The sequence below is a fragment of the Pecten maximus genome, chromosome 2 (genome assembly GCF_902652985.1).
Source record: "Pecten maximus chromosome 2, xPecMax1.1, whole genome shotgun sequence".
Classification (NCBI taxonomy): domain Eukaryota; kingdom Metazoa; phylum Mollusca; class Bivalvia; order Pectinida; family Pectinidae; genus Pecten; species Pecten maximus.
The window spans coordinates 24,887,965-24,898,679 of NC_047016.1; the positions used below are offsets into that span (position 1 = coordinate 24,887,965).

General features: G+C 34.1%; 1 protein-coding gene across 1 annotated transcript; it reads left to right on the plus strand.

Moving 5' to 3' along the window:
* Positions 1-2,729: 2,729 nt before the first annotated feature.
* LOC117321598 (chymotrypsin-like elastase family member 1) lies at positions 2,730-7,682 on the plus strand. Its single transcript, XM_033876070.1, has 6 exons — positions 2,730-3,187; positions 3,515-3,692; positions 4,590-4,689; positions 6,100-6,263; positions 6,769-6,911; positions 7,231-7,682. The coding sequence occupies exons 1-4, from the start codon at positions 3,121-3,123 to the stop codon at positions 6,259-6,261; spliced, it is 507 nt and encodes a 168-aa protein (XP_033731961.1). The 5' UTR covers positions 2,730-3,120; the 3' UTR covers positions 6,262-6,263; positions 6,769-6,911; positions 7,231-7,682.
* The last annotated feature ends 3,033 nt before the right edge of the window (positions 7,683-10,715 follow it).

The window sequence follows — 10,715 nt, forward strand, 5'->3', positions numbered from 1 at the left end:
CCTATCATTTATGACTGGGACCACACATCCCCGTGCCCCGGTGATCATTTCAATAAACAACGGTTTCATAATTACAAATACTTTCGTGTTAAATTATATTTACGCATATACTCAGATATTATGTTCTACATATTGCGTTGTTTGCAGTTGAAATACTACATTCTAATCACTAGTAACATAAAAATTCAATCCTGCGGTAATTCGAATTCCCGTGAAATGTTTACAAGCGCACACGGGAAAAGTTAACGAAACCTCAAAGAACTGGAAGTTCCTGGTATCGTATTTATTCATATCATAAGCATCACATTTGGAAAAATAATGATATATATATATATGCTAATATTGTGAAGAATACAAAGAGAAAATGTCCAGACGGTGTCACCTTAGCAAATTTAGCAACGATGTTTAAATATGGCGTAACCATAGTAACCATAATGCAATTAATCCTTTGCCAACAAATACAATTTAACCAATGGTTGTTCATGTATTTCATGGAAATACACCTAAAAATGGTATAAACATCTATAGCGGTGCCCTGTAAACTCACATTACCTTCTTTGAAATATCTCTTGTACGTGAAATAAGAGACAGAATCAAAAGCATGCATCTTGTCGTATTTATACCCTTCTTATTAACAAATTACGTAAAGTGTTTCCCATGAGTTAGGGGGAAATAAAAATTCGTGTTGTAGACACTTATTATATAAACTATGTCATCATAAAACATAACACATAACACATACACATACGTATAAAACAACACATAACACATAAGACATAACGCATAACACATAAATAAAGAACACAAATACGTGTATAACGCCATACACATAACTAATACACATAACAGGTGGGTGAAGGAATACAGACAGCTGTTTTATGTAAACAAACAATATGACCAAAGATAGCATTTCTTTACTACTAATGGCCTTTACTTGGTCCTAAACGTACAAGTAAATGGCGAATGATGGCAAAAACATATACACGTGACAGCTAAGGAGTTGGAGGACACTGGGAATAGGATATTCCTCCAGACTCAAAAGCTGATACTAAAATGTGATGTAAAATGATATAGACTTTCCAAAAAAGCAGAGCAATCTGTTGTCTACCAGAAAAATACCGCCAGCACCTCTGCATGTCATGCTCGAAGTCTTGACAAATTGGAGAACGTGCCTGCAATATAAATAAGCAAGACCCAAAGCGGAAATGTGTGAAAATGGGGAGGGAGGGTGGGGATTTGCCTTTCTCAGTAGCTTTTCGAATCATGTCTACTGTATATATTTTGAAAAGGGGGATAACTCCAATATTTCGTGGAGGTAACTTGGTACGCTGCACAAAGCACTGAATAGAGAAATACTGCATGTAGCCGTATAATTCATGGGGGCCGCGGTGGCCGAGTGGTTAAGGTGTCCCGACACTTTAACGCTAGCCTTCCACCTCTGGGTTGCGAGTTCGAAACCTACGTGGGGCTGTTGCCAGGTACTGACCGTAGGCCGGTGGTTTTTCTCCGAGTACTCCGGTTTTCCTCCACCTCCAAACCTGGCACGTCCTTAAATGACCCTGGCTGTTAATAGGACGTTAAACAAAAACAAACAAACAAACCGTATAATTCATGTGTATACTAGAAAGAGGAATTTAATAACTGCGTATCAAACAAGTCCCAAAATTAATAAGCCGGTCTTCATATGATCAATTAAATTATATTTTTGAAATAATTTTTATTATTGTTTCTTATTGAGATTCATTATACTGCAAAATTATTTTTATGCCGAATCAATAAATCATTCGAAAACAAATTTACCAAAAATTCCATTCTATCGTCTGCTAGACTGGACCCGGTCATTGAGTGTGAAAGTGAAAGTTGTTTAAAACAGCTTGTTCCTCGGGTTCCACAGATTGTCTAATCAACTAATAGCTTTTCTGAGGTTACAGACAATCACCAAATAGCAATCCCGAGAAGTGTTTCCACTATTAATCAGGTGGCACTTCAAAATATCCCAGGTTTTTTCGCGAGTTCTACTTTCGATCCGTGCCTGTTCAATTTCTACAGCTAAACATGGCGGCTGACTGCATCACTTATAATTTCCGCGAATAAGACGTCACAGGATTTCGCAATTCACAGGGAAATAGTTTTGTTACAGTTTCACAATTTAGAAATTTATCTTGTATATTTTTAACGTGAAATATATGTTTGAAAGAAACAAAAGTGCTGGTAATCATGTTCATCTTCAACACACTATTTTATCAGCTGATTTTTTGTCATGTGACATTGAAAAAAAAGCAGGCGGTAATTTGTTTGTTGGTTCAGTTTTCAAAATTGGCGAAAATGGTGATGCAATGTAAATATAAATATTGAACAGTGGTTTTAATGTTGTTATACTCATAGATTAATGTATACGTATTTATATTTTAATTTGCAAAAATGTAGCATAAGGATGCTTATTAAGTAAATATATGCGGGTATCGAAAAACTGATTGCTGTAATAATTTTCTCTCTTTTCCTTATATAGCCGCTGACTTCTACCTTGTGTCGATTCAGGAAAACTAACTGTGTAATGATGACTCAAAGATGAAAACTGTGGTAATGAGACATAGATCAAGATTATTTCATTGTTTTCACAACTGTCTACAATAAACGAAAGAGTGGTAATGGTAACGACATTGAGAATAAATGTACGCATATATGTTATATCTGCGATTTCGAATGGGCTGACGTCACATGGCCTTTGGCAATGGCCAACCTGTTTCACTGAGAATGTTATCAAAAAAACAAAATGACATCAAACCATTGACGTATTTGTACGGCCCAAAAATTGAGGTCAAAGCCACACGTTGTAATTTTCCCGGCCGATTTAGTTTTTATCCACTTGTGATATTTTTGAGTTCAGAGGTATTACAACTTAGCTGTAGGGTTCTGACGATTCCGTGTCAATATATTTTACTGGTGATAATGGACTTATACTCCGTTACGATATCTCTTGAGAGATTATATCTACTTTCTGTCACTTACAGACAGTACATTTTTACATGTATATGATTTGCCCGAAGCAAAGTTGATGGAGGGGATGATTAGAACATATAAATACTAGTTTCGGCTGACTATCATTACTTCGAAGAAGCCATGGACACACAATTGGTTCTGCTGGTCCTGGTCATCTGTGGGTTCGCTGTGGGACTTAAGCTTCCTGGTAAGATATACCACATATATGAGAGGTTTTTTTTTTTTGGGGGGGGGGGGGGGGGGGGAATTTATTTATTTTATTTTATTTAAACGATTGATAGGTGTCAATATAATCATCTTGAATCACATGAATACATTTACATTATCAATATAACATTTCAGTTACGACTGTTACGCTACCATGCATTCACGAAATATAAATATTCATTTTATTTCATGAAACGCGTCATTTCCGAAGTAATTTTGTAATCTGCTACACTGTCTTAATAGAAGACATAACGATATAGATTGATAGTAATCCACCAGTACTTCATTAACCTGTTGTTTCTTGTAGTGGAAGACGAAGACAATGGTCTGGGCATGCCGCCTGCCATTGTTGGAGGAACAGATGCCGCCGAGGATGCGTGGCCATGGCAGGTGAATCTGCTGTACAGGGGAATCTTTTGGTGTGGCGGTACACTTCTTAATGACGATACCGTACTGACGGCGGCTCAATGTACCTGCCTATGCAAGTAAGTCACACGAACTATCGTATCCCTACTCAACTTTGTACATTTATGTGTATTCAGAAATGTTTCTAACATATACTTAATGCATTGTAAAATCATGTTTGAATATAAGCATGTTTGCTTGTTTGGTCAATAAGATACTGTCATGTTTGCTGTGATTTATTGTTTCTCCGACGCTCTCTGTAATTGTTAAGTAAATCCTAACCTGAGTTTTTGCGTAATAATACGTGCTTGCTTCTCTGGTGCGTTTTACGCAGACTTTTCTTGCTTTGAAAATAAAGAATGGGCCTCTTTTATAAGCCGGCTGTTTTTACCTTCTCTGTCCCATCCTCATTTATAATATTATATACAGTATAACAAATCTTTTTATCTTTCTATCAATGTGGTTTCCTTCGTTTTGTCTACTTTATTCTTCCATTCCAATCACCTCCTATGTTGATAGTCTTCCTTTCAGTTCTACACATTTGTTACCAGTTGTTATCAGAATTAGATTGAATAGATTAAATAAGGTGTTAAACTTTTATAACACTCATTGGGGCACATTTTACAAACCAGTCAGTGTTATTTTTTCCAGTCATGCGTATTCCGTTAAATTTAGAGTTCCAGAATTCGGGTTTTCACTTCGGCTTGTCCCCTTACTTGCCTTCTTTTTCTCCCTGTTTTGGTTTGAACTATGGAATTTAGATATCAATTACATCACTAATCAGAGTTGCGTGTCACCATTTAATTTTACCATTTAATTGCTGAAAACTCAGGTATATAGAATGTATATTGAACTCTAAGAGCCAGTATTTCATGTATATACAAATTACCTCGTTATAAGTATTGGTTCATATTCCTTTTTTAGTGTTTACAATTAACAGATCTCTTACTAGTGTGTGAAACTGTTTTCATTTGAAGGAAAAGGCAATTAAGAGTTGTAGTAGGGGATTACGACCGAAAAAAGAACGAAAAAATGGAAAGATGTGAAAAAAAGATAAAAGTGAAGAAAATAATAGAGGTAAATGATATATTATATAAAGGTATCGTACATTATATCAGGTATATCATATATTACATCAGATATATCATAAATAATATCAATTATATTATATATTACATCAGGTATATCATATTTTACATCTGATATATCATAAATAATATCAGCTACATGTATATCATATATTACATCAGCTATATCATAAATAATATCAGTTAATTAATATATTACATGAGGTATATCATATATCACATCGGGTATATCATCATCATATTAGATATGTCATATATTACATCAGGTATATCATCAATAATATCAGTTATATCGTATATTACATCAGCTTTATCATATATTACATCAAGCATATCATATAATACATCAGGTATATCATAAATATTATCAGTTACATTAAAAATCACATCATGTATATCATAAATAACATCAGGTTTATCATTAATAATATCAGTTAATTCATATATTACATGAGGTATTTCATATATCACACCCGGTATATCATCAGTTAGATGTCATCAAGTATATCAATTATTACACTTATTATATCATATATTACACTAAGTATATAAAATCTTACATTAGGTATATTATATATTACATCAGGTTCGTAATTTATTACATTAGATATACAGCACCTTATAGCAGGTTTATCATACATTATGATAGTTATATCATTTATTACATCGGGTATATCATACATTACAACAGGTTTATCATTCTTTACATCAGATATACATTATAACAGGTATATTATTTATTACATCAAGAATATCATACATTATAACAGGTACATCATTTATTACACCAGGTATATCACACATTATACCATGTATATGATTTATTACATCAGATATACTGTACATTATAGCAGGTATGTCACACATGATAACAGGTATATCATTTATTGCATCAGGTATATCATACATTATAACAGCTATATCATGTATTACATCAGGTATATCATACATTATAACATGTAAATCATTTATTACATCAGCGATATCAGATATTACAACAATGATAAAGATGTGTATGTACCAGATATATACTAGATTTTTTACGACTTATAACTGAGTTTCGGGTATTTTAACGTAATTTGACACCAGTCACACATACCACATACATAGGAACCCGGGCATGTGAATAGTAAACGATTCCCCTGTTTGAGATTTTCCTTAAATCTAACAATGCTTTAAAATTCGTCAAACCGGGTCCCGATCTGGATACCTCACCAATGGTTATATTGCCCAGATCAGGAAGGCGATACTATTCCAGTGTTAGGCGAAGATGATGAAACAGTGTAATATGATGGAAATAATGATAAAGTGTTTATGATGACTATCATAATAGTGTAATTCTATACGGTTAATCATTTTTAAAACTACTAGTTATAATCGTGTGTGTATGTTTTTGTAGCATCCTGATTATGACGGTGACGTTCTACATGATCTGGCAATCATTAAGCTTAAGAAAAAGGTTACGTTTAATGATTACATTCAACCAATACCCTGGACTGGCGAAAGACACCATGGACTTGATGAGCAGTACTTGTTATGTTACTGGATGGGGAGCAGATAGAGGTTTGTAATGTTTAGTTAATTATGTTACTGGCTGGGGAGAATACAAATGTTAGTAATATTTAGTTGTCAATAACACAGGCCATTCCAGCATGTGTTATCTTAATGTATTATATTTCTATTAAAATTTTGTCTTCGTGCCAGCTAAGGAGATTGTATATTGTCGTCATATTGAAAGGTACTCGGTCACGGTTCAAAAACAACTAAGGGGAAATAACTCCACGTACGCAGATTTGGTCACCTTGTGTCTCCCTGCAAGAGAATACAGAAGGAAACCCCATATCATATGTAGACGGTTTTCCGCATTTGTTGCCACCTACATCATCTGTTCCCCGTCAATATAACTTCTCAGTCGACTTATCGGCATCGTCGTTTATTTTGTTATTGCATTTTTCTGTATTTATCTCAAATAACATTACTATTTACCTAGAAATCAAATTGGGCAAACGTTATTTCCTAATGCATTGGCTGTAGCAACATTAAATGATATATATCATCCGCTCCACAGGACCATCGAGTTTGGCGAGAATCCTTCAGGAACTTCAAACACCTGTGGTGACCAATGAACAGTGTCAGACCGGCATCGAGTTCAACTATCCTGTCACTGACGATATGATCTGTACGAATTCGGAACCAAAAGGCTCCTGTTATGTAGGTCCACAACTACATACCGATTTGAAATACCAAATGGCGAAATGCATTGTCCTTTGAGATAATTAAGTAATATGTAGCAAATTATTACGGAGACTTACCTTTACATAAAAGATGTGAACATTTTGTGAAGAAAGATAGTCTTGAGTAATATTTTTAATGTATGCTATGATGATTAATGAATACTACTACACACTTGGTAATATTACAGTATTGTAAAATGTTCCATCGCGTTTTCTGTTCAGATAATCTGTCCTAATATGCAGGATGTTTTTAAAACACATTCGTCATTAAGTGGTGGTGGTGTTGTATTTCCCAGGGTGACAGTGGCGGTCCTCTCCAGTGTTTGGTGGATGGTACCTGGGTACATGCGGGAGCGGTATCGTGGGGTAACGAGAACTGTCGAGTCGGGCCTACCGTGTATGCGAGGACCTCTTATCACAGGGATTGGATCTTGGATAACATGTAGAGAGTAATACCACAAATCAAATATGAACTTACACATGCAGTCGTTGGGTGATCATGATGTAACATTTCTATATGTTGATAACCTACACCGACCATCTTAGTTATAGGAACTGTGAAGTAGTGTATGCTCAGAACATTAAGAAGATTTAGAGACTTACAATGCCAGCGTGTTCGTGACAGAATCCTGTATTTCCATGTTAACATACTGATGTAAATATTATTTGCGCTGTTACTCTTAGCATTGTTTTATATACATGATCAAAAAGGTGTATATAAACATTCCTTAATAAATCTATTGTTTTACTATCTCGTGTTTTCTTTTACAACGTTTGAACTTTTGTCACGAAAATAATTAAGATAAATTACCATTTAATCATAATACCGTCTCAACATGTATTCAATTGTACACATCTGTCTAACGGGACTACATCACCAACTGTCGCCTCAACATATATACACTTCAGCTTCAATGGGACTACATTACTGATATACCGTCTCAACATATATAAACCGCTGTCTCACGGGACTGCATTATTCATATACCGTCTTACTATCATGTATACACCTCTGTCTAATAGGACTTCATTACCGTCACAACTTGTATACTAAATATAGAAATATCTGTTATATTAAACGGAAAAACATTCAATATCCTCTATTTATCACAGAACAAGTATCCCATTTTATATCATTACATATACATAAACTTTTACAATATAATCATTTTATTCAGTTGAAGCGATTGTTATCTCCGACATAGCGCTGAATCTTCTCTCGAGGTTTTTCCTCGGATGAGAGAGCCATACAAAAAGGTTTTGTCCACGAAATATTATTATCAAGTTCAGAAATAGAGTTAAAGTGGCGCTGCGCCGTCTTTGTTTTTTTGTTGTTGTTTTTTTCACTTTCACTCAGCCACAAATTATGTGGTACAAGATATCTTATTTATACAAAGCAAAAATTCACATAGGGATTGGATTTCACTTTTATGTTAACCATGCTTTTATGGAGCAATTCCTCTAAGAATATATTCTATGGGGCGCGGGCTAGCGCCCCATTTAGAATATATTCTTGGAGGAATTGCTCGATAAAAGCATGGTTAACATAAAAGTGAAACCCAATCCCTATATTTACACTTACGGATGTTGTTTCTATAAGTCTTTGTGATTACAATATTTTTTCTTTGTAAATAAAAAAAAATCATTAAAAGTCGGACACAGTGGGAGGAGTCAATTATTAGAACAGCCAATGGTGACGCTTCACAACAAGTCGAGACTTTTTTTCCGCGGTAAAAAATAGTTCTGTTTTTTATTATGATATTAACATAAATAACAAAAACATTTTGATAGATTATCATATTTAATATTGTCAAACATGTTATTTTTATACATTTATCAATGGTAAACAAAGCGTGTTGTTTTATTTTAAGAAACATTTCATCACGCGTTCATCGAGAGTAACAGAAAACAGACCGCGACCGAAGCACTCGAAGTTCAAAGGTCAATGTTTCCATGCAAGAATGGTAAACAAATCGGTCTGGTATTGTTATATAGTGACAAAACTTTGCAAGTGTAAATATATATTCTTAAACATTTACTTTCTACGTATGGTAAATACAGTGAATCACATGTTCTTAAGACATTATCTTTGTACATAATATGGTAAATCCATTGACATTGCATAAAATTCACTTAGACACATTACAATTTAACAACATGCAGGCTTTTTGCATACATGAGGCAATTATTTTAATGTTCAGTAGTAATATTATACATAATAATGCACGATGTTCACTTTCAAAAGTACCATAATTATACACATTTCTATCAAAAAAGCATCTTAATTCATGATTATGACATATTTAGACAGTTATTATAGTTTACAATATATTTAATAATTTAAATGTCTTTTCCATAAATGTGCTTACTTTTCTAAGAAGAACGGTATTGCAAATTTAAAACATTCCTTTCAAATTCAAGATGGTCGGGTGATTATAGTGATACATTCGTATATATAAATAGATAATGAAATTCGTCCCCAACATCTATGTTACATAGAGGACACTTGTCCACCTTCCGGTATCAATGGGAAATTTCAAATTCGATGTTTTTAATTTAGCTATTAATTTTCTATCCTTCTTCCCATGCCGTTTCATAATAGTTTTCTTGTCCGAAATTATTCTTAAAGATAAAATTAGTTGCGCCTCTAGAAGATACCGTTATGTCATTATTCCATCTTTGGATAAATTGATCGTGCAACGTTGAGTTTTTCAGTAAAGTTTTGCTTACAAAACATGTTTCTTAAAGGATCCATAAGTGATTTATTCCAGAATTACCAAATAATATTTAATGTTTTGCAACCACTTAAATTTGATGACATAATTTTCATGAAGCTTGTACATAACTTTGTAAATTGTACCAGAGTGCTTATCATGAGTAATAACTAGATTATACCAAAACATTGTCATTTTACAAATAATTTCAATTTGAATAGGATATCAACCTGTTTCTCCATAGCCCATATCATTAACAGTCCTTCTAAGATTTAATATAGACTCGGGGTGAAATAACGACTAAGCTTAGACCGCAGATTCTTCCATCTTTGTTTGCAGACACATAAAGAAAACGCCTACAACATCAGGGGGTCGAACCTATTTACTTGCTAATGTCATATTTTGCTTTGCGAGAACAAAAATGGCTGCGCCCATCTGCTTCGGAGCACAGAGGTGAGTAAAGAATATGTTGCTGATTGCGAGGATGATCTACGATGATTTCTTTTTCGATTGATGTATCTGGGAGAATTATTTGTATGTTCTGTAAAAAGTTAAAGGAAGTTACCCACATCTAATGTTGTGCAAGGCGGAAACGATAACTATTACCTGATGTGAATTATCATGTTAACATATTATGTTTTTGCAACTTTGTATGGCATTCTGAGTAAGAGTAGCGATAGCTGGATTAATATAAATGTGATCTGCAGCGATAGGTCAGCGATACTTGGTGTAATTAAACTGATATTAACATCGTTTGTTTTGACATGATGACGGTAACTGTGAGTCTATGATGCGGGTATCTGTTAAGGTAATTTGAAAAACGATGCGGGTAAGTGCTAAACTGAAATATTAACTGCATATAATGAGCGTTATTGTAGTAAAATTACAAACATAAAAATCACGTTCCTTTATGTAGCTTTTTCAATTCAATCATTCCAATGAAGAATAGGGTAATAATTCCGTGTTATATGCTTACCTATATCAATGTATCACATACTGTATACAGTGACCCCACCATCATTCACAAGACATAATGTGTGGAATTGGTGGTATACCTGGCTCAATGT